Source organism: Anser anser (assembly GCF_964211835.1).
Source record: "Anser anser genome assembly, chromosome: 3".
Taxonomy (NCBI): Eukaryota; Metazoa; Chordata; class Aves; order Anseriformes; family Anatidae; genus Anser; species Anser anser.
This window is the reverse complement of record NC_139722.1, coordinates 38,111,828-38,136,151: the sequence shown is the minus strand read 5'-3', so window position 1 is coordinate 38,136,151 and position 24,324 is coordinate 38,111,828. Positions and strand designations below refer to the sequence as shown.

Genomic DNA, 24,324 nt, shown 5'->3' with positions numbered 1-24,324 from the left:
TAGAGATCGAGATAGCTGTGATGTTTCATTTTAGGTCTTTTTGCATGTGTTGTGATGACCAGAAACACAGTTTCCAGAAATGTACTTATCACAAAACCCCCATTTTTTCCCCTAGATCTGGGGCTCCTTCTCCTCTGAGCAAGGTAAATACTGCCTTACTAAATAGTTGCTGTACTAAATAGTGCTATACTAAATAGTTGCTGTACTAGTTAATTCTTGTTCAGGTGATATGCTTAATTCTTGTTCAGGTGATATGCTTTAGAACATAAAGGCATAATGAATTAAGTTTCCATCTCCTGATTTGTTTTTTAGACTGTGCCACCTAGGCCTTACCTGAACGACAAAGTTGCATCTTAAAATGGCCTTGTAAATGAAGCTTTATAAAAACACTTTGCTGATTTGAAGTGCCATACTGCTTATACCAGTGCAGGATGCTAAGCAGCTTTACTAAGAATTGATGGTCATGCTTTGAGAAAGCATAAGACACTCACATCTTTGTCTCAATATCTTTTTTAATCTTCCTGTCAGTGAGACAGTTGCTATGTACTCTTTCTTCTCCAGATTCCTCACTCCATTTCCAGCTTTTTATTTGAAAATGCTGACTCTTTTTCTTCCTAAACATGAATATAGTTTTAAACTTTAATCTGATATACCTAGTTTCAGAATTGACCTTCATTAGTGAGAGTGCTCACCTTAATCTATATCAAGAGTTACCAGTGAAAACAGCTTGGTTAGAGTGTCAAATAAACTAATGATCTTTATGATGTTAGTATTACTGGTTCCTGCTGTACCTGAAACATTATCACACCATCGCTCTATGGTTAGTAACAACTGTTGTACAGGAAGAACTGAATGAAAACTTCTGAATCTGAAGGAGACTGTTCAATGCTTGATTCTACAGAAAGCTCTAACGTTTCTTTCCAAAAAGCCCATAGCTGTTTTTTAAAAATACTTTTTTTCTAACACTGTAGCACTTAGCAAGAACTACATAATGACTCAGGAAGTGTTCTTACAACTTTAGGTGAAGCCCTTCTCGCCCATTTATGTGAAGAATTTGGACCAATCTAGTCTCAGACCTTAGTAAAGTCTTGAGGAGAGTCTAGAATCATAGAATCACAGAATAGTTTTGGTTGGAAGGGACCTTAAAGCTCATCCAGTTCCACCCTCCCTGCCATGGGCAGGGACACCTTACGCTAGACCAGGTTGCGCAAAGCCTCATCCAGCCTGGCCTTGAGCACCTCCAGGGATGGGGCAGCATACAATTGCTGAGGAGCATATAATTGTCTTGGAACTTACTGAGAAGCCTTTGATACATAGGCACTGTTAGATGTCCTGGTTAGGATTTGAAAAGGCAGGTAATGCAACCCCAGAGCACGAGTCTGAGTTAGTTACATAGACACTGAGCAAGTACAGAACCCAAGAGACTAAAGCTAATGTGAGGCTTGCTGCTGGTGTCCCTACATGCACTCAGAGCACCTGCAGAAGGCATTTCCTCTCGAGCCAGCCATCTTAAGGAGGAGTCCCCTTGCAGTTCCTCAACTCAGCCACCATTCTGGGGAGGTCTTGCTTTGCTCCCCTTAGAACAAGGAAAGATTTCCACTGGGAAGAGATGGGTAGGACCTGTGTGTGGTTAGGTACAGAGGAACAGGAAGGGCTGTTTTTTGTTGGTATAGGCATGTATCCCATGATCATACAACATACTTGTGACTTCTAGTGAGGAAATAAAATATTCAGGTTTTGTGAATTGCTAGCCCTGTGAAAATGTAGCCCAGTCTTCCTTAAATTCTCTTAAAAAGAACAACTCACAATGAAAGGACCTGATATGTAAACTGGACTTTTTAAGTATGTGAATCTGTGCTTAAGTTGTTTATGGGAAAATGCTGGTATATTGAATGTGTGTTTAAAATATTTCTCCAGTCTTCTCCAGCCACAACTGTTACATCTCCCAATTCTACTCCAGCAAAAAGTATCGATACATCTCCTCCAGTTGATCTTTTTGCAACTTCATCTACAGCTGCTCCAGTCAGGTAAGTAGAAAAGGATACTTGAGTTACTGCACTTGATGTAGATGCCAAAGTCACACTTGTAACTGGAGACTTGCCTGCAAGATTTTGCTTACTTTACAGATAGCGTACAATGATATTGAATGTGGTACATAATTCTACCAGTCTAGGTCACAAATGAGCTCAAACAAACAAAAGCAAAATAAACAAAAATCACACAGTTTGTGTCTACTCTGCTTTGCTTTCAGTATAGTAGTGATATTGTATAATTCTCAATATAACAACATAAACTTTCAATCAAATAAACTGAAGTAATATACAAATCCAAAGAAGTCTTTGACCTTCAGTACTGTTTTTGCTGTATTGCTGAATTAAGATCATTTTTCTTTCTGTTCAAATTAGTTAATGAAGAACATAAAATGAAATGAATTTTGGGAGGCTGAAATCAGAAATCGACATTCAAGTTTGGTCAAAGAGAAATTCTGACCCATATGTTCAAGTCAAGTTTGTTCAAGTCAGAACAAACCACTATTGTTTATTGTAATGAGCAGAAAAGAAAGAATTCTAAACATGTAAAAGTTGTAAGCCTGAACCAAAAGTATGAAGATGTGACTAACTTGATTTAAATGTCAAGATGAAATGCTTCATTGAGGAAAGAGCTTCTACAGTTTATTATTTAAACGTTCTAACTAAACAGACCTTGTTTCCTAAGGAAATATCCAGCTGGCTTAAGCCACCGAAGTCTTACAAATTCCATTCTACCTGATGTCTATTTCTTGCCTGGAAATGCAGGTTTCTTGTTTTCTGACATGGCATGGTGAAGTATTGAAGTAGAATGGAGCTATTTTCAGTTGCAGCAGTTACTTTCCCTGTAGAATCATAGAATCATTAAGGTTGGAAAAAACCTCTAAGATCATCTAGTCCAGCTGTTCACCTACCACCAATATTGCCCACTAAACCATGTCCCTAAATACCACATCTACAAACACCTCCAGGGATGGTGACTCCACCACTTCCCTGGGCAACCTGTTCCAATGCCTAACCACTCTTTCTGAGAAGAAATTTTTCCTAATATCCAACCTAAAATCTCTGTACTTAGGGAACACCTGGGATTTTGTGAGCATGGTTTTCTGGTGGTGTGTTTGTTTTCTAGGATTGTCACAGTTTAGTGATATCTAATAAATCAGTTAAAATGTCATTATCAAGTAATGTAAATAAGTTACGATCCCATCCGAAGATGTAATGTGTTCTTTGGCACTTATTGTAGTGCCCATGTTCATGGCCACTGCTCTGATGCAGTGAAAAAAACCATAAAATATATCTCTCTTAATGGTTCTGTTGGTCATCCAATCTAAGAATGGTTTTATCCAATCTAATTCCTAAAATCTAGTCATGATTTTTTTTAAACTTGATGGAATAGAAAAAATATGCCAATATTTAATATCTCTTCCTTTTTTGGCAGCTCTTCCAAACCATCTAGTGATCTTCTGGATCTTCAGCCAGATTTTGCGGCTGCTGGGCAAGCGGCTCCAGCAGCCCCTGCTGGAGCAACTTCATGGGGAGGTAGAGAAAACTGGCTATCAGCATCTCTTCTTGCTATCTCCCTTTTCTTGCTTGGCTGGCTGAACTGAAACCTATCCCTTTCTGTACTAGCACAGGATGTTCCCAGCTCACTCTGTGGGTTCTGCTGACCTGACAGGCAGGCATTCCTTTGCAGAACAGGACTACTCCTTTTTCTAGGGATATGCATAATAGTATAAGCTGCTTATGAAGACCTGACTGCAAAGCTGGGGGGAGGGCAGGATTATGTAGCTAAACGTGAGCAGGAAAGGAATGGCTGAAGGTGAACAGGTAGGGTAGACACTTTAAAATAGTTGGGGAAGTAGAATTAGAACTGTTCACGTGCCTATTGTTAAGGTGTGGGCAGACATCAGCTCTTCCATTCATAAAGCAAAGCCCACCAGTAGGGGAAGGACCAAAAATATCTTTTAAAGCAAAAATGTGTCTAACAGGCTGTGCATGCCAAAGGTGGTAAATGATTCTGCTGCAAGTGCAGTTACCTCTGAAATCCCTTAACATAAACATCCCTTAACAATTGAAAAACTTCATTTTCTGTTTAGAACTATAATATGAAAATAGAAATAGAGGTCTAACTGTCTTCAAATAGGAACCAGTTTTCTGGAATCTAAACTCTCTAAATCTAAACTGTGTGCAGCACACACAGAACTGTGTCTATTCCAGACAACATTACCAGCTGATGATCTGAAGAGGACCACAATAAATGTAGGCAATGTTCACTCCTCTCCTGTGAGGACCAGGAATTAGGCCAATAGATGATGATTTAAGTAGCATAGTTGTAAACCCACTGTGGTGCAGTCTTAGATCGTCTCTTGTGTGGCAGCTTAATGAACTCATTAGCCTTCTTACAGTAGGAATGCTACGCTGAGTCATGCTGACTCCATTATGAATGCTAATGCTGGGTACTAGTGACTTCTGCATACCCTGTTTCTGTTTTCATCTTTAGCTCATTAAAAATGACATTGTCTCTCAGCCACCTCATTATGAAAGTGTAGTGATGGTTGTCATGTAGACCATGCTTTGCATATTCATATTTAATCTGTTGATTTTTTTTCTCAGAAGTGTCAGTTTTATTAACTGAAATGTAATCTTATACAGAAAACAAGACCACAGGGTCATCTCTCCTAGGAAGTCTGGGACTAATTATTCCATGATTTTTGGTAGCATCCTACTTATTTTCTCTGTAGTTACGCCTTAGCAGCTGGTAGTTACCATTGCTGTCCTTCTCTGACATCCCCAAGTACGGGAACACAAGCTTTTCTGAGCCATTTCAGAAGAACTCAGGCTTCTTGGCTAACTTTTTTTTTTTCCTTTTTTTTTTTTTTCCACTTCCAAGCAGTTGCTCATTCATGCAGAATAAGTAGCCATTAACATTTTAAAATATTGATTCATATTGCAATTGAAAGCTGACAATTTGTTTTGTGTTTTTGGACAAAACACCTAGACTTTGGAGATTAGATATATTTGGAAGAGGTGTTGTATGCATATTCTTTTGAACTACTGAAAACTTTTAAAAATTGCTCAGTAATACGTCTAGTCCTCTTATTGCAGAACAGAAAAGGACAGCGAATTTTTTTTCCTTTGGCCAGGATTATTACTAACCTCATCAAGTATACTTCAGACTTATCTTTCAGAATTTTGGTTACTTAGTAAGCTTCAAGTCTGTCTGCTTTGCTGATGGCAGGAGTCCAGTTATGGATGACCTGTTACCACACTGGAATCTTACTTTAAAAAAAAAAAAAAACAACAAAAAAAAACCCCTTTCTAAATAGTTGCCAAAGACCGTGTCTGACATGAATAGACTGAGATTTGGAATTGATTTGTTGTGAAAATACTGAAACTTCCATTCATGTTTTATTTGATAATGAGGAAACCTTTGAACCTAAGAGGTTTTATTTATTCATTTATTAAAAGTGGTACACTCTCATAAGTATTACAGAACCTTCTAAGTAGTGCAGGTGAGGCCACATCTGGAATACTGTGTCCAGTTCTGAGCTCTTTCAGTCAAGGGAGACTCTTGAGAAACTGTGGAGGGTCTTGGTAGGGGGCTACCAGGATTCCAGAGATGTAAAGCAAAGATTTTTTCCTCTTCACAGAGAAGAGAGGTTGAGGGAGCTGGGCCTGTGTGGTCCAGGAAAGAGGAGGTTAAAGAGGATTTATGACAGTGGCCTACAACTACTTGAAGGGAACTTGCAAAGTGGAGCCAAAGTTTTCTTGGCAATGATAACTGATTATAATGAGGGGTAACAGCAACAAATTGCAGTTTCAGAGCTGGTTGGTTGGTTGGTTCTTCCTTCCTCCGAGCAGGAGTTTGGACTAGGCGACCTCATGTCCACTTCCATGCAGGACTTTTGTGAGGAAGTGTAACAGTAGGTTCCTTGGTACCTGAGCTTCTTCCTCATCTGCAAAACTGTTCACACACAGCGAGTTAATGTGGGAACTTGTGAGAAAGTATTAGTAAGAGGAGGAAGCTAGAAAAATCGCTGTAGTTCAGAATAGCTAGGAGGATGCAAATACGAAATATTTCAAGAGGCAGCATCAAACCGGCACTTTGAATGTTACATAAGCCTCAGGAATTCAGGTTGTCCCTAACAAACAATCCTTTCTCAATCTTAGTTTCAGTGTAGGTTCATATTTACTGGTATATACAGTACACTGTATGTTCCATGTGTATGCCCTGTATATTTCTGAGTACAACACAAGTTGTCTAGCAAATAAGCTGTAGCTTGTGAAACCTACACTTCTGTGGTAACAGTAGAAGATCAAGGTAGGGTAATAAGCGGCTTGCAGCATGCTGCAAGGTAAGCATTTGACAGGCAGGTTAGGCTGTGGTATTACAGAATTCAACCTGCTGTACTTTTTGTACCCTTGCAAGATGTCTCTCAGATATAAAAGCAAATTGACTTGAACTACTTTGAACTACCTTGCAGTTTACCTTAGAACATTGATTTGATAGCAGTATTCTTATTTTAATATTAACTATACAATAAAACATTGGTTTTAGTTCTTCCCATGTTAAGAGTAAGTACACGCTGCTGTGCTGGATAATTGTAATTTCACTTCATTATGATCTATAACATAATGGGGTAACAAAAATATGTTGAAGAGTAAGCTACTAAAAGGTAGAAGTTTGCCAACAGCTGTTTATTTCAAGTCTAGCTGTGAGGCGTCCACCTGGTGTGCAGTAATGCGATACCAGAGTGCTGTTGCATTTTTAATATATTATTGTACTCTTTCAGAATGGTATTTTGATGTAGCTTACCTTGTGAAGTGAGTCTCAAGTATAGCTTTCCCAAGGAACCAATTACTAAAATGCATGCATGTAGTTTCTTGGTCCCTTTTTAACAAGTACTGTAAAATAAAGACAAACTTAGGAAGATTAACCTCTGCTTGCTCAAAGCATTTTGCTTCCTGCATAAACATCTCGACCGTGTGCTGGCTGTTCAGTATGGATCAGATGAACCCATGACCCTGTTACATGTATAGTGAATCTAGGAGCAATACTGAGCTACTAGTTAGTAAACAGGGACAAACTGCAGAGTTTTCTCACATTTTCACAGCATGTAGGGTTTTCTTGGTTGTTTTTATGTGTGTGTGTGTGTGTTCTGGTTTTGGTTTTGTTTTATAGGCAAAGCTTCCTCTGCTTGTTGTTGGGCTCAATAATCTGACTGGTCTTAGAGGACTCTAAATTGTAGAAAAGTCTATTACCAAAGATGCTCATAGGCTTCTGTAAAGTTGATTAAGGAACCAAAGTTGGGACACAGCTAGCCTGCTTATGCTGTCAGTCACTCATAGTCCTCATAGCAAGTGTTAATAAGGGTGGTTGTTTCTGCGTAGTATGCTTGCTGCATCGCAAATGTAGGAAAAACTTTCAAAGAGTAGCTGCTCTTCTATACTATGACTTTTTTTTCTTTTTTTTTTTTTTCCCCACAAGTCACTCAAGTACGAGAACCTCAACCTGCCTGCCTTTCAGAATATATATACTTTTGGGCAGTAGGGATGCAATGATTTGTTTCCTGAAGTAACTTGACATTGTATTTGCCAACTGTTACCTGTCCAAATGCAGCGGCCTTGGTGCCAGGTTTGTGAAGGGTTTGAGGGCTGATATGTGGGTCAAAACAGCTAGTCTTGGCAAAACAATAAGCCAGATTTTATTTCTAATAACTGTAACATTGACTTTGACCGCTACCTGATTACTTTGATCCAGCAAATACTTGCAACTAAACAGAATTGTCTTGAGTTTCTCTGCTATCTAAGTTTATTTTGCTAATAGCATAATAGTATTTTTTGTTTGTTTGTTTACTGATTTATATTGAATTCAATTACTTCTGATGGTTTATTGTACTTATATGAGCACTGGGGTTCACTGGGCCTTGCTGTTCCCAAATAAACTTTTATTTGGTGAGAATCTTGAATCTGTGTTTAGTTAGGCCAGTGGGCTTGCGTTTAAAATTGTCATTGCTCTTCTGGGATGTTAGCTACTCATAAACTTTAAAGATGTCTGTCAACTTCTGGTGCTACTCTTGCACTGCTAAGCCAAATGCAAGTTTGAGGAGAGGAGAAGGGCAGAACTTGTATAGTGTTGAAATGAGCGCTCTAAAGAATTGGGTTTTCGCTCTGCCCTGGCATAGTAAAAGGTAAGAGACCTTCCTGTCAGCTCTTATAGGTTACTACTTGGTCCACTCTGTTGCAGGGTAAAATACAGAAAATCAGCTGTAATGAAACAGTGAAAAATGCTACTTGTATGTGAATAACTTGGTAATTAGATATGAATTTATCAAATACATGGAATTTATGCACTAGTTCTGATATGAACAGAGATATTAAACAGAAAGAACTTTGTCATGTAACAATAATTTTGAAAAACTTTGAATGTTAGAAAATCAAGTGCATTTGTGAAACTATGTTTAAACTAGACATATCACTTAGAGAATAAACTTATGGCTAACGAACATCTTCAGTCTGGCAGTTCTACTAATTGGTTTGTTTCTTTATACTGCTGTCATTTTAATGGACAATCTCTAGACCTCTTGGGAGAGGGTGAGTAGTATTTTTTATTTCTAAGACTTCTGAATGTTAAGACTCCTTATTTGGAGCTCTGACTTATTTTTTTGCAGTTGAGTGTTTGTGGTCTCTCTCCCTCGTCCCCTTACTTTTCCTGTTTGATCTTCATTATGTGGTTGCATATAGATAATCTGGCTGCACTTTCCGGTGTTACCTCTGAGCCACAGATTTCAGATCCATTTGCCCCAGAGCCTAGTGCAACTACTGCTGCAACTACTGATACTACAACTACTTCAGCTGCTGCTACTACTACTACAACTATTACTGCTGCCACTGCTGAAGTGGATCTCTTTGGAGGTTAGTTTTGTTGCTCTAGTACTCTGCACCAATTCATAAGGTAGATGAACCAATATGAGTTCAGCTATTTGAAACAAGGACTCTAATTTAACTCTATCAGAGATGCATGTGTGTTGGCTACTAGATGGAACAGGAAATGTAAACTACCTTTTGGTTTCCTGTGATATTAGCTAATACAGTCCTTTGCATATGCCCAACTGTCTGGAAATGGAAAACTGTATACACTTATGACTAAGGTATCTTATGGTATACAGCTAAGAACATTAGTTTTCAGGTCTGTGAGGGGTTAAATAGGTATTTTTTCCACATTATTCAGTAACTATGATTTCTGGAAAAAACAGTTATTGCACTGCAGAAGATGGACATGGCAGCTTCCTGCATCTTTATTACATACCATGCTTGAGCTCTTATTTCATTAGGATTTTTCCTGTAAATGTAATACTGAACCAGCTGAAATTACTCTATTTCAGTACTCTTGAATCTTTGTTTTTATTTTGCATAGCATAACAGTAAATTGAAGCAGTAATGAACTTGTACTAAGTACCAACTATAAGATTAATGTATAGGAAACTTTTTCCTTTGTTTTTGTTATGCTCTTTCAGTCTCTAATGTTAGCTGCTAAACTCAAGTAAGAATAAGGACTACCCCACTCCCCCATACATTGTCAGCTTTCTTGTCTAATGGAGCAGGAGGTTTCTCAACAGCAAGTCAGAAATTACTGTTTCTTTTCAACATGGTACCAGCCCAGGTTGATGGAAAAATCTTCCAATTTACAAACTATTAACATATTTAAGATCACCCAACCACTCTGTATTTTTCTAGTTGTCTCTTCCTGTGAAGTGTACTTCCCATGGGACAGTGTATGTAAGAATTAGTAATAACTTACTTGGTGTCAGAACTTCATTCCAGAAATTTACTGTATGTTCTCTGTGTGGGTGTGTTTACCTATTGCTTCTAGTGATAGGAGTGCTGGAGAGGTCTCATATACAAACCGTCTAACAACAAAGGTATTTCCTAAAGACTGGAAGTTCTTAGCTGAAAGTTTTGTTTAGGACTGGCATCAACAGATATCTTCAAGATACATCCAGTAAAATTGCTGAGAAGCTGTGAGGAAGGAGTAGAACTCCTACACTGCTACTGAATCCCTTGTTTAAAAGGATGGAAGAGAATCCAATGCCACAGAATCAGGCAGTTCAGAAGCAATTTTAACCCGGGCAGCAGTTCAGGACACCACTAAGAGCAAGAGAGGATCTGGCGTTGGTTGCTTGCATAAGTCAAGGCCTGTACTCATGAGCACCCACTCAGATGCATAGTGTGTGGTGTGTACTTCTGTTGTTTAGACTTTGGGAGGTAAGCCAGTCTTAGATACTGCACTTTCAAATTGTATTGTTAGTTTAGAATAGATTTATATGACCTTAAAAAAATTAAACCGTAGTTAAATAGCTAGAAATAAGTGTAAATTTACAACTGGATTAGAATTCAGATTAAATGAATACTGACTCTTTCCTGGAACACTACAGGAAGAAATAACATTTTTATTATTTACAATAGTATCAAATTTATAGATTTGGAAACTTCCAGTTCTCAAAGGAAGATTTGAGTATGCTCAGCAGTGAAGATTCTTATGCAGTACCTTCAAGACACCCACAGGACTGAACCTTTTAAAGTCATGGAGTCCATATTGAGCTTCCATTTCTCTACTCACGTTTTTTGTTTGTTTATTTTTTTGTTTTTCATCCCTGAAGGCTCCTGAGCTGTAAGTAATGCCCAATACTAACATTCCTTGTTACTTTAAGACTACTAATCACAAGAAGTGGCACTTCTCGGGCAGACATTTTTGCTGTCTTGGGACATTCATTCTTAACCTTGATAAACAGGTATTTGACCTTCAAGGTCTGATAGAAGCTGGAGATGCAGTCGCCAGGTGATTTTAACTTTTTGTAGCTTGACAGTTTTTAGTTGCTTTACACTGTTTCTTGGTGGTGAAGTGCAGTACAGGAAGGAACAAGAACAGTGATCTCAGGAGAAAGACTATAAAGAGTCTGCAAGGAGTGACAAGGGAGGAAAAAGAAACTGAAAGCTACAGAAGAGAAGGCAGCAAAGAAGCTGGAAGTAGCAAAAGAGAAGACTGCAGGAATTAATGTTGACTGTTTTTGTCTTTCACATTATCACTGATGCTTTAGCTGGTAGGTAGCCTGTATGCTACCTGTGGCTGGACTTTGACTTGAGGAAGAACAGCAGTTCTACATTACATCTTCACCTAATATTGTCTTGGAAAGTAGATGAGAAATTCAGAATTAATCCAGCATAGCTTTTTGAAAAAGCCAGTCTGAACAATGGGAAAGCTTTCAGTTAACTTGTCCAATGTGAAGGATTCCCAGTCTAGAGGCAGTTTTCAAAGTGCAAGTGGAATCATTCCTGAGAGGGAGAAATCTAAAGATAGAAGAAGTGTCTTGAAATGCCCTGTATCTCAACAGCAGAATTGAGACACAGTATTTTTGGGCACCATTGATGTGCTTCATCCATCTCTGCGATGTGTTGTATGTGTCATGATGTGTTGTGTCCATCTCTGCATGGGGTGCCAGACTTTTACAGAAACATCTGTGCAGGTACAGCAGAATCTTTTGAAAGGCTACAAAGGTCTCAATAAGCATTAACTCTACAGTACATTTTGGGAGGCACATATCTAAAACCGTTTGTTTGAACTGTGCTTTGTAGTGCCACCTATTCAGGTTGTGCTGCCATTCACTCAACAAGCTGGAGTGATGGGCCAAGAGGAACCTCATGAAGTTCAACAAGGGCAAGTGCAGGGTACTGCAGCTAGAGAGGAATAACCTCAAGCACCAGTACAGGCTGTGGATGACCTGCTGGAGAGTAGCTCTGCAGAGAGGGACCTGGGAATCCTGGTGGACAGCAGGCTGATCACGAGCCAGCAATGTGCCCTTGTGGACAAGGTCAACGGTATCCTGGGCTGCATTCAGAAGAGTGTTGCCAGCAAGCCAAGGGAGGTGATCCTGCCCCTCTGCTCAGCCCTGGTGAGGCCACACCTGGAGTATTGTGTCCAGTTCTGGGCTCCCAAGTACAAGAGGAACATGGAGCTACTGGACAGAGTCCAGAGGAGGGCTACGAAGATGATGAGAGAACTGGAGCACCTGTGGTATGAGGACAGGCTGAGAGAGCCGGGCCTGTTTAGCCCGGAAAAGAGAAGACTGAGGGGAGACCTCACCAATGTGTATAAATATCTGAGGGGAGGGTGTCGAGAGGATGGAGCTGGTCCCTTTTCAGTTGTGCTCAGTGACAGGACGAGAGGCAGCGGGCACAAACTGAAGCACAGGAGGTTCCATCTGAATATGTGAAGGCACTTCTTTGCTGTGAGGGTGACAGGGCACTGGGACAGGTTGCCCAGAGAGGTTGTGGAGTCTCCTTCTCTGGAGATACCCAAACCCCACCTGGATGCCATCCTGCGCAATGCACTCAAGGTGATCCTGCTCGGCAGGGGGGTTGGAGTAGATGATCTTCAGAGGTCCCTTCCCACCTCAGCCATTCTGTGGTTGTGTCATTCTATGATCTGTCCCTTGAACTTCTCAGTGTAACTAATATTTGAAGTTCCTAATATGCAGTTATTCCTTTAAATTCCATTATGAGCTTCTGGTGTTTTCGCCACCTACCATTTAACCCCAGTGCAATGATAAATAAAATAATACTGCAACCCTATTAAGAAATAGCAATAAATAGTAAAGCCTGTATCAGGTTTGCTGTTCCCTTCTGTCTGTGAGCTGGAAGGAATTTGTGCATACCTGAATTTCTATGGCTGTTGCACATGGAACTTTAGTCTACATTGTGCCAGGAACAGGTGTTGTTCTGAGGCTGAAGTGGTCCTACCATCGAAGTTGTGACTACCTTTGTGCATTCCGAAATCCCTCTTCAAAGGAAACACTGAGTCTGTCCCCTCATGCTGGAAAATAATTAAATAGTGTCTACTGACTTCTGTGTTGTTGGTCTACAGGCATGTGTGGCTACAAATATGTTCTTTTGAAAGAACCCAGGGTGATGTTCCATGTGAAAGCTAGCAGAGTAGAGCAAACAGCAACACACACGACTACTATTATATTCTGAAGTTGTACAATTCAAAACTCTTCAGTCCAATTCTGTGTTGAATTTCTTCTAAGGGGTATATGCTAGTGCCTGGTATGCATACAATAAGGTGACTTTTGGCTAATTGTTATTTTTACTTGGACAACTGCCATCCAGTTTTGTTATTGAACCCTGATACATGAAAAATAGAATTGTATTTGAAATGGCTTATTAGCAGGCCTCTTTTTTTTTTTTGCTACTAACTCATTTCAATTCTATTGTACAAGAGTAGTTGGCTTCCATCTCTTCTGCTGAAGTTTCAGTGCATGTTCTTTTGAGCTTTTTAGATTAACTGGCACAAACTAGTTTTTAAAATGTTTGTTTTCATTTTAAAATTGATACTCCAGTTAAAGCATGTTAAGCTTTTTCCTATGCTAGTTTGATACTGCAATTGCAGTATTTCCCAACAGATTTTTTTAACTTGCTAACTTTGTAGCAGTAGAAAAACGGCCTTTATGAGCATCTTAAACCATTTAATCTTAATTGTACCATCTTGTTTGTGAAGAAAATACTTGCTTATGAGGATAGTCCAAATGGAAGTGCCCATTAGGACTACTCCATGGAATTAAGAGCTACAGATGGTGGTTTAAGCCTAGGAATAATGCTGTAAAAGTTCAGAGCTGGAAGTTTAGGCATTCCAATTACCAAGTGGCATACAAAAAAGTAAGTCAAATAAAACTTGAGCAAGTCATTCCAAAACCCCAAAGTAGTTGTTTTCCCTGACTTGACTGGGCTGGTTGGCCTTAGATCCTCAAAGAAGGAGAGACTAAGTATGGCTAGCCAGTAGTAAAGATGAAATTCTGGGTCCGTCAGAAGCAAGCTGAGTAAATATAACGTATGAATCAGTCTTTCTGGCTTCAGAAAGATCCTATTGGAATACTGTTAAGAAAAAGTAAGTTCAATATTTCAGATGTTGCATGACTGACTTGACTTAGAAGCCAGAAATGTTAGCCACAGATCTCTTCCAATATAATTGGATTGTTATTCGTAACAGTGCTGAAGTGTGCAGAGTACTATGCAAGTAAATTCAGGTACAGATTAACCACACATACTGTGGGCTTTGAGCATGAAATTTCAGCGTCATTATTAACACTAACTTACTGCCATACCTCTGCTCTTTCTTCATTAGTTAATTTTGTGTAGTCCATGACCATGATGCTCTGAACCCTTATACAATGAGAATAATGCCTTTTACACGTGCTGTACTTCAGGCAACAGAGAAGTTCCTTCTTCAAACCCTGTCTAGAACCTGCTTGTGTGGGGTTGGGGGAGACAAAACATATGCGCTGCATGACTTGTCTTGCTGTCAGAGTAACAACATTCATGTTGTATAAGGGGATCTACCTGTGCAATTTAACTTGGTTCTTTTACTATATTTTTCTTCTCTTTATCCTTTTTCCTTTTAATTTCTGTTCTAAAACTGCACCCAAGATGCCTTTGCAGCTTCTCCTGGGGAAGCCCCTGCAGCAACAGAAGGGGCAGCAGCACCAGCTACCCCAACCCCTGTAGCAGCAGCTCTTGATGCATGTTCAGGAAATGGTGGGTTTTATGTCATTAGATGGTCTCTTGCTTTGCTGTTTTTGTTTTGTTTTGTTTTGTTTTCCTTAAACTACATGGCAGTGTGTTTTTCTGATTTTTTAGTGCTTGTAATTGGTCAAAAAAAAAAAAAAACCTTAGACTGAAGAGCATGCTTAACAAAATGGCCTGTTTCTGAGTTTCAATACCTTTGTGCTTGTTCAGTAGTGCTAATAAATGATTCTGGCAGTGCTGACTTTTGTGAGCAGTAACCTGTTAAACTAGATATACTTTCATCATTTTTCTGTTTTGGCCTTGTCAAACAGCCTTTGAAAGTTCTGCCCTTTAGTAACTAGACTGCTCAGCCTTTCAGATGGTCTTTATTTTGGAAAAACATAAGTAACATGTTTGGATAAGTAGGCTAGATGTTAGAGCAACCTCATCTGCGTGTGCGTGAGTGTATTTGCAGTGTGTGCATAGCTGGTAGTTGCTTTGATTTTGACTTCCTCCCTCACTAATCCTAAGTATGCATACACATATATTTCCCCTCTCCTTTTTACAAGACCCCTTTGCCCCATCCGAAGGTAGTGCAGAGGCTGCTCCCGAGCTGGACCTCTTTGCTATGAAGCCAACAGAGACTGCTGTTCCTGTAGTTACCCCTACAACTAGTGCAGCCACTCCAGCTCCTGCAACAACTCCTTCTCCAGCTGCTGCTGTTGCTGCTGCCGCTACTGCTACTACAGCTACTGCCACTACCACTACTGCCACCACCTCTGCTACCGCCACCACCTCCGCTCCTCCTGCTCTAGATATCTTTGGTGGTAATATTGTTTTTAACTCTTTGGTGGATTAATCTGTCAGGAGTATTGAACTAACAAATTGTTGCGTGCATGCATGTGCTAGGTTTTCAAACCAGAAAGCCTATTAACTCCAAAGATGCTGTGCAAAATTTGAAAGTTCACTTTCAGTCCTGCCTTTCAAAAATGAGTTAAAGACGTGTTATGTTCTTGGTCTTAGATTTATTTGAGTCTGTCCCTGATGTACCCGCAGCACCTAAACCAGATGCTACTCCTAGCATAGATCTCTTTGGTACAGGTAAAGAGAGAAATCTTCAAATACTCTGCTGCTTTGATGCCTTGTAATAGTATAAACTGATTGAATGATACTTAACTTCTCCTTGTTTTTTCTTTCATTTCTGGAAGATGCTTTTTCATCTCCACCACATGGAGCTTCTCCTGTGCCTGAGAGTTCTCTCACTGCTGATCTCTTATCTGGTGAGTGCTTGTTTTCACAGGCTTATGGTTTTGATTTTTTTTCCCCTCGAGAGTGAAAAATAAGACTTATTGTCAGTTTACATCTTTAAGCTGAAAAACTAAGTTGTGGGTTTGTTGACACTTTGGTCACAAGATTAGCACTTGTTAAAGATGTGGATCATGAAGTGGCTGACATTGATGTCAAGTAAGTGATGTGGCTGTTGAGAGAGTATATCCTCCTATAAGAATAAGAAAGTTATTAATAAACAACTCTAAAAAGTACTCTAGTGTTCAGTTGCTGTGTGAGAAACTTTGCAGTTCTGCAGACTGTTACCTGAATTTATGTATCCCATAATTCTCTCTGATGAAGCCCATGTGGGTTTGAAATATTTAGCTATCATTGTTGCCTTGCTGATACTAAATATTATTTATCCTGTGCTTACTGCAGTGGATGCATTTGCAGCCCCCTCTCCTCTACCCACTGCCTCTCCAGCAAAGGTGGATTCTTCAGGTGTGATTGACCTATTTGGTGGTGGGTATTTTTCTTTCCTCACCACTTCAGAGTTGAATCACTTCATCTCAATTACCTTTGCGCTTTTCTAAAGCTGCAGTTTTCCCTTCTTACAGCTTTTCTGTGTGGCATTACAGCTAAGAAAAACATGTCCAGTTCTTCATATTGCAAAATAATGAACTGCAAATGAGCTGTCATTGTTGCCATTTTCTTGTCCTTACATTTTCCATTCTATCTGCAGTCAATGCATGTATGACACTTTTCCTCAGAGGTCTGGTGGAAGTATGTTATGTGGTTGTTTTTTTTTTTCCTTGTTCTTTGTAGCTCTCCACTTTCACGTTGTTTTCTGTCAGTTCCGTTTCTCAAAGCAGCTGAAGTTTTGAGGGTGACTTGTCTCAACCCAGAGAGCTGAATTACAGGATCTTTGTTAGATTTGACAAGGTGGAAATTAGGATGAGCACAATCAGCTTTAGAAGTGTTGTAGAAAAAGGAATGTTACTTACAAGTGTTGAATTTCCAAACATTAGTGAAATATCCATCTGAAAAGACTTATTGTTAGTCAGTAAATTCTGCCAGGAATTACTCCAAACTCTGGAGGTGAATGCATCAGATAAAAGAGCTTAACCTTCTAGCCTAGAATGCTGTTGTTTTTATGGGTTTTCTGAGAAGAGGCCCAAATAAAAGGACTTGCAAGCTTCTCTGACCTAATATCTCATCCTCTTTAGTGCTATTCTTCCCTATAGAAAAAACAGCTGTCTTTGAAGCACTGGTTTGTTGCATCTCCTTTTTTCCACCTGAGCTTTGCATCCATGGTACTACTCTGCAATAAAGATGGTCAAGCACTTTCATTTTCTTCTTCTGATGAATGAAATGGTTGTCCTATGTCATCTCTTGTTTAAAATAAGTGATGAATTTATGCAGTTAATATTAAACTCTTTGCCTTCTGGAATTTTCTTTAGATGCTTTTGGAAGTAGCACTTCTGAACCCCAGCCTGCAGCCCAGGCCACTTCTAGTTCCTCAGCTTCTGCAGACCTACTGGCTGGTAATAAAGAACTTTTTTTTTTTTTAAATTAAAAACAAAACAAAACAAAACACTTTATCGTCATGCAAAATCTAAGAAACCGTCTTTGTGAATTCTTTTATGTTCATTGGGTGTAAATGGGCTTTCACACTCAAATAAAATAGTTTTTCATAAGATTTCTTAATACTTTAGATTTCTTAAATTAAAATTACTTAGATTTGCAATGGCAAATCAAAGGCATTATACCAAAGTACAGATTACCTTCCTTGATTACCTTCTTTCCCTACTCTTCATTTTCTGCTACCTACACAAGCTTTATTCTCCTTTAACGTTTACTGAATAGTAGTGTTTCCATAATGTTTCATTGGCTGACTGTAGCAGTACTTGAATTAAACAGTATTGGAGGCTATGCTCTTCACCCATCACTTCTAATCCATCTTTATTTCTTGGTTGGTGTAATTCAGGCAGTTTACTGACATAAAGGTTAGAAAATTGAATGAATGAATTTTTAGCAACAGTCATGGATTTAGCCAAGGAGAGTGGGGTGATGGGAGACAGCCTTTTTCAGTGCAAGAGCATGAAAATGTTGGAGACCCTCTCCTTATAGTGGGTAGAATAAGGCTCCTGCTAGTGCTGAATGTGGCATCAGAATGTCATGCCTGTTTAGGAGATCGAATAACTGTGAAATTCTAGTCTGCATCCTACAGCTTAAGCCACTTCAGCTGAATTGTTTCTACCATTCTCCAAAATTCTTGCTACACCATGTATTTTAGCGGATATAGTAATTGTGCTAAACAGTCATGACTCTTCCCCATCTCAGTTTGAAGTTTACAGAAAGCAAGATCCCAGAATGTTTTTTCTTGGGATTAAAGAAAACGTCTGTTTTGAAGGAGGTCTTGAGTCATTTTTCCTCATGTTTCTGAAAGGTGAATTTGTCAGGAAGTTATCCTTAGCAAATGTAGATGATTGTTAGCTTCATGTTGTACTTCTCTGTTTTCATTTCTGAGACAGAATGGAAGTTTGCCCTTTATGCAACAGCTAACCATTCTAGGCATGGTGGGCTGTTGTCATTTGCTGTCTGAAGGTTTCCCATGTCAATTTATAAGGGGCTTGACTTCTGATATAGTGTACATTTTTGTGTTTGCATGCTCATGAGTGATCCCCCACTGTGTGAGAAACATGTAACACAAGTGGGATATCTCAGCATGTGATCTGCTGTAAGTTCTCGGAGTCCTTATAAATGGGTGCTTACATTCTGAAGCCACCTCAGACGGTGACAAACTGCTAGTACCTGCTGTATGTGTAGGCATCTCCTAGCTAGGCTTCAAGAAAGTGGAACTGTTCTAGAGAATAATGTAAGTGTGTGTTCTGAATCTGTTCCAGTGATGGCAAGCTGGCTACTTGGTGGCTTACACAGTGTGTAAATTCATGTTACATCTTAGTACCAGCAGTTACAGGATTTTAAGTTAGAAGACTTCCTTTGGTTTTAATACTGGTTCCATTATTCTCTGTATTGGTTAAACAGCCTATGGATAGCTTTAAGATGGAGATTATGCTTTACCCACTAGGTCCTGAAACATACTGGTAATTTTACAAGGAAAAAAGATTACAAAAAGAAGAGCTGCTGCCCTTAGCTGTGTGCATTATCTGTGATTTGGGTGCAAAGATGTTGTCAGGAAGAAGCTAATCCTGCTTATGCAAACGTCAGAAAATGTTGTGGTTTAACCCGGCTGGCAGCTAAACACCACACAGCCGTTCGCTCACCCTCCCCCCTCCCTCTCTGGGATGGGGGAGAGAAACGGGAAAGTGAAGCTGGTGAGTTGAGATAAAGACAGTTTATTAAGACAGGAATATAATAATAACAATAATAATAATAACAATGATAATAGTATTAATAATGTGTATGAAACAAGTGATGCACAATGCAATTGCTCACCACCCGCTGACCGATGCCCAGCCTATCCCCGAGCAGCCGGCCCCCCACCCCGGCCAGCCACCCCTATATATTGTTTAGCATGACGTCAGATGGTATGGAATACCCCTTTGGCCAGTTTGGGTCAGCTGTCCTGGGTCTGTCCCCTCCCAGCTCCTGCTGCACCCCCAGCCTGCTCGCTGGCAGGACAGAGCAAGAAGCCGAAAAGTCCTTGGCTTGGTGTAAGCACTGCTCTGCAACAATTAAAACATCAGCATGTTATCAGCGCTCTTCTCATCCTAATCCAAAACATAGCACCCTACCAGCTACTAGGAGGAAAATTAACTCTGTCCTAACTGGAACCAGGACAGAAAATATTTTCTGTCCTTATCTATAACTAAGCTTAAATTATAGTAAGGACTATGCTCCAGATGGTTTAAGCTTCATCAATGTGCTCTCTGAATCTGAGTCACATTAAATCAAAACCTAAATTATAAAATGGATGTCATAAACCTGAATGCTCAAGCAGACCTGAAGCTGTTTGGGTGCATAGATTTTTTGTTGTTGTTTACATATATTTAAAATACTCCAAGTTAGATGTGAATCTCTGTTTGGCAGATACAGAGGGTATGTAAACATCACAGCATATTGCTAAGCATTTGTTCACCCTAGATAATGGCAGATGCATAGCCTGCAGTGCAATCCAGTTTTATATTTAAGATTGTGTAGATTTCATGTGGTGTCAGAAGGTTTGTCCTTCATGGTTTATGAATGTTTAGTTGTACTAAGTGTTTATATGCATGGTATTACAAGTATACTTACCATGCATCATTGTCTTAATTGTTCTGCTGTCAGGTAAGTGCCTAGATGCTTGGCTTACTTAGAAAAGGTGATAGATTTTTTTTTCATACTGTAAGTTTCTCAGCAAACAAAAATAGAACTGTGCCAATAAATGCAATAGTCTAGCCTTTTTCCCTTCTAGATCTTTCTATCCAATTAAGATGCATGCATATGCATCCCAGTGTGTAGTCTAAAGGCATGTTCTTATAAGAAATTTTACATGACCGTGTAATTAAAAACAACTTCAAAATCAGACAGCTGGGGACGTCCAGACAATGCATCTCAGTACAGCTCAGCAACAGCTGCTGCTGTTTCTGCAGACTCACTCTGGGTCTTGTGCAAGCACTAGATGACCAGGATTTTAATCTGTTAAAGCATATCTATGTCTTCTGTGCCCAAAATTGCTGTTAGATTGTACAAGTGGCTAAAAGCTATGGAACTCAGACCAATTGTCATGCAAATTTCACCTGAAGCTGGGGAGGACTCAGTTCTGTAGCTGGAGAAACAGGCACTTTGCAGGGCTTTGCAAAAGCTTAGTCATTTATAAAATTCTGCTTAGAAAGTTGTGTATGATGTCATTACACTTCTGCCAAGCTCCTTGTGGAGGCGGAAGGGGTCTAACCGAACACAAGATCTTTAGGGGGTTCTGGTGCTGTAGAGATTGCTGGAGTCAGATGTCTTAGTCAGCCACATACCTTGTCACCCTGCTTCTGGTCTGATTCTTCAGTGCTAAGTACATTTTTTGCAGATAGTTGAGCACATAAAGCTTGGCCTTGAGACAGGTGATGAACCAGGAAGAGCTTGTAGGTAAGGATCAGAGGATAGGCCAGCGTTGGTGATGTTATAGGAGGTGTCTGCTACTGATCATCTGATCAAGAAGAAGCGGTAGAAAAAGCCTCAGGCAGCCTTTAGGCAGCTGTAGAAAGCTTTGCTATTGCAGGCTTCGGCACTCATGAGCAGCTTAAGTCAGCATAATACGTGCTGGAAGGGCAACATGGCTGGGCATGAGTAAACCAGGGGACTTCTGGAATGTATTAAAGAGAATCTCTTGAAGTAGATGATCAAGACATACCAGTGTGAGTTGATGAAAGGCTGCCAAGATGGTGATTCGTGCACATGACATACCAGGAGAGGCTAAGAAATGGTCCATTCAGCTTTAAGATCCATTCACCCTTAAGAAGAGAAGACAAAAGCTAGGCCTTATAGCTGTCTAAGACTACCTCCTTGGAGGATACAGAGAAGACTAGCCACGTTCCTCTTGGAGGTGCACAGCAACAGAAAAAAGGACGATGTGGGAAATTCCAGTTAAGTGTTGGAAAGATGTGTGTATTTATTACCACCAGGATGGTCAGATATTAGAACAGGCTGCCCACAGAGGTGGTGGAATCTCTCCTCGTGAAAGTGCTCAGAAAAACTCTCTGAGCCACCTGATTTGATGAGACCTGCTTTTAGCAGGGACTGGGACTGGGTGGTCCAGATATCCCTTCCAACCTAAATTACCCAGTGACAAATCTGCTTCCTGCACAGACCCTGGAGAGCTGAGCTGAGGGTAGTTCTCTGATCCAGTACGTTTGTCCAGATTCTGATTTAGCAGCTGTGAACATGTGGCTTGCCACAGAGTGGGATTTGGACAATAAGGTTTTCTTGGTGCCAGAGCCCTGAAGTGGACCTAATAAGCCCAGGGAAGCTCATAGAGGCATGTGAAATGCTCTTTACCTCAGGATGCAGAAAACAGGCTGCTCTGTGTCCTGCTCTTGCTTCCCTGTCTCCATCCAGTGCAATAGATCAGAGTCATCTAAAGGAACTAGTTTAAGTTATGATCAAAGTGTCATTGCCTGCAATCTGGCAAACTTTAGCCGAAGGATGATGTTCTTTAAGGTCTCTCTAATCAGGTTGTGTTCTCGTGGGCCAGCAGTGCACAGCTGGGTTTGCTGAACTTTTCCAGGTGTGTCTGGGGCCAGTGTAGTTGTTAGCATAGCTCTACATTTAAAGCCTGTCTTCTGATGGTACAACAAGCTGCTGGAATATGGCCAGAACCAAGTGATGGCACAGCACTCGTGTTTCCCTACTGAGGATTTTGGTTTGAACAGGATTAGCTACTGTTAATTCCTTTCTCTTCTAAAATATAAATCTGCCTGTAAGTAGGTCTGGTTCATCAGGTGCATATATAAACTTTTTTTCCTATCCTTTCCACATCTGTTAAATGTTTGGTGTTTAGTTTTTATTCTCTGAGAAACCACAGTTTTGGGGGAGATGATTTAAGGTATCACAGTGACATTTGATATAATTGATATTAACAATTTGAGCATAAATCCTCTACATTGAGTGCTAATCTGTCTTGTAGCTAAAGGTCTGTCAGGGACTTGGTTTCATAGATGGGAAATGTGCTATTGTCACAGCTTGTGAGATGTCTGCATAATGCTGTAGTTAATAGACCCTGTGACCATGGAAAGAGGTTTTGGATAAAAACTAACAAGGGGTTAGAAAGTCTTCAGTGCTTTCTTCCCCACTGAACTGGTGTTTGGTTACCACTAAATATAAGTTGAAGAAAGATGAGGAAGAAAGGAATTAGCTGACTGTTTAAGTGAGTGGTACTAACTATTTAAGTAAAAAGTCAAAGCAGCATTGGAAGATAAATGTAATTAGATAATCTCTTCTAAACGGATATCTTTATGGTATTTAATTTCAACAACGGGACTGTTGGAATAACTTCCTTAATTTTTGAGATTCCACACACATGAAAAAAGCTGTATTTGTCAGATGAGAACTTAAATGGTCCCTGTATATTAGAGATAATGGTCTGAAGAAGGATTTTCAAATGGGTAAACGCAAACTTCTGGTTTTGGGCGGTGATGATTAACTGAGGAAATGACAGTAGACTGCAAAGGCAGGAAAGTCCCTGAAAAGAAGCTAAAGGCAGTGGTAGAGCACTGGCACGTCACCATCTTATGTTCAGCCATGGGAAAATAATATGCTTCCTCCTCTGATATAGGGGGCGAAATTACAGCCTGCAGAATGTGCACTGGTCTTCCTGGTGTACTTGCATAGTTTCAGTTGGAGTGGTGAGCTCAGAACTGATACAACTATTGCGAGGGCAGCGGGGCAGCTGGGAAAAAGCAAGGCTCAGAGACTGAAGGAGTATGGAGGTCTCAGGCGTCACAGTCAAGAAAAGATTGAATAAGAGGACTGGCTGGTAGACTAAAGAGAATTGAGGAGGTGTCGTATGTCTGGTCTCTTTTTTTTTTGTCAGAGTCTTTGCATATTTAAACAGTTTCCAGAGTCTGTAGATAATACAAATAAGCTTAAATTGCAAGAGAGATCAAATTTTATAGTCAACAAGGGAGGGAATTTAAGAAAGTAAAGCATGGGAATAAATTGCTAAAGGCTGGAGAATCTGCATGATTGGGATTTATTTATTTTGTGGATACTGTTGCTCCTGCTTTGGAATGAGGAGGGGATGGTGGATGGCAGCTTGAAGACATCTTGACCAGGCAGACCAGTATGTTTTAAGATAGTGAGAGGCTAAATTGGATGAGTAAAACACTGCCTTCTGAACTGAGATTCCAAAGTAGTTTGGTCCATTAAACTGTGATCGTATTTTCTTCTCAAGCTACTCCTCTGTTTCCCTTCCCTTTCTGAACTAATTCTTTTTTTGTTGCTTTCTACCTGAGAGTTTACTTAACTAAAACTGTAGTGTATAGTACTAGAAGAACTGTGTACTCTGTCTGCCTCTGCAGATATCTAAATAATGGACATTAAAGTTTTTACTGGTGACTCTTGAAAAAAGCATAAATTTCTTGGATCATATCTGGCATACAAAGGATGCTTGTGTAGTAGTGAGCTGTTCGCAATGGTCTAGTAAGCACTGTTTTTATAATTCTGTCTTCTATAGATTGAGCTTTTGTTAAACACAGCCCATCAAGACTGATTCTAATGTCCACACCTCTGTTATGTAACTTTTTCAAGGCTTTGGAGGGTCTTTTATTGCTCCTTCTCCATCACCATCCCCGGTTACTCCAGCTCAAACAAGCTTACTACAGCCTAACTTTGATGCAGCTTTTGGAACAACAGCTCCAACGACTGGCAGTTCATTTGATGCATCAGGTGAGCTGAAGGTTTTCTTCCTATTAATTTCCTAACGTGTTTTGTGTGTCAGATGAATTAAAGACACCATATTTAGGTTCTGAATACAAAC

The 24,324-nt window shown here is 39.9% G+C and overlaps 1 protein-coding gene across 24 annotated transcripts in view; it reads left to right on the top strand.

Moving 5' to 3' along the window:
- SNAP91 (synaptosome associated protein 91) overlaps positions 1-24,324 on the top strand; it is a 73,258-nt gene that overhangs the window by 35,845 nt on the left and 13,089 nt on the right. For 6 of the 24 annotated variants that reach the window (XM_083828691.1, XM_083828703.1, XM_083828697.1 and 3 more), the window contains exons 11-22: positions 116-143; positions 1,918-2,027; positions 3,466-3,566; positions 8,607-8,621; positions 8,772-8,942; positions 14,508-14,615; positions 15,155-15,412; positions 15,609-15,686; positions 15,794-15,865; positions 16,293-16,376; positions 17,315-17,398; positions 24,096-24,233. In XM_083828691.1, the coding sequence (XP_083684817.1) occupies positions 116-143; positions 1,918-2,027; positions 3,466-3,566; positions 8,607-8,621; positions 8,772-8,942; positions 14,508-14,615; positions 15,155-15,412; positions 15,609-15,686; positions 15,794-15,865; positions 16,293-16,376; positions 17,315-17,398; positions 24,096-24,233 (1,247 nt within the window). The other 18 variants (XM_083828690.1, XM_083828688.1, XM_083828689.1 and 15 more) reach the window with 12 other exon arrangements.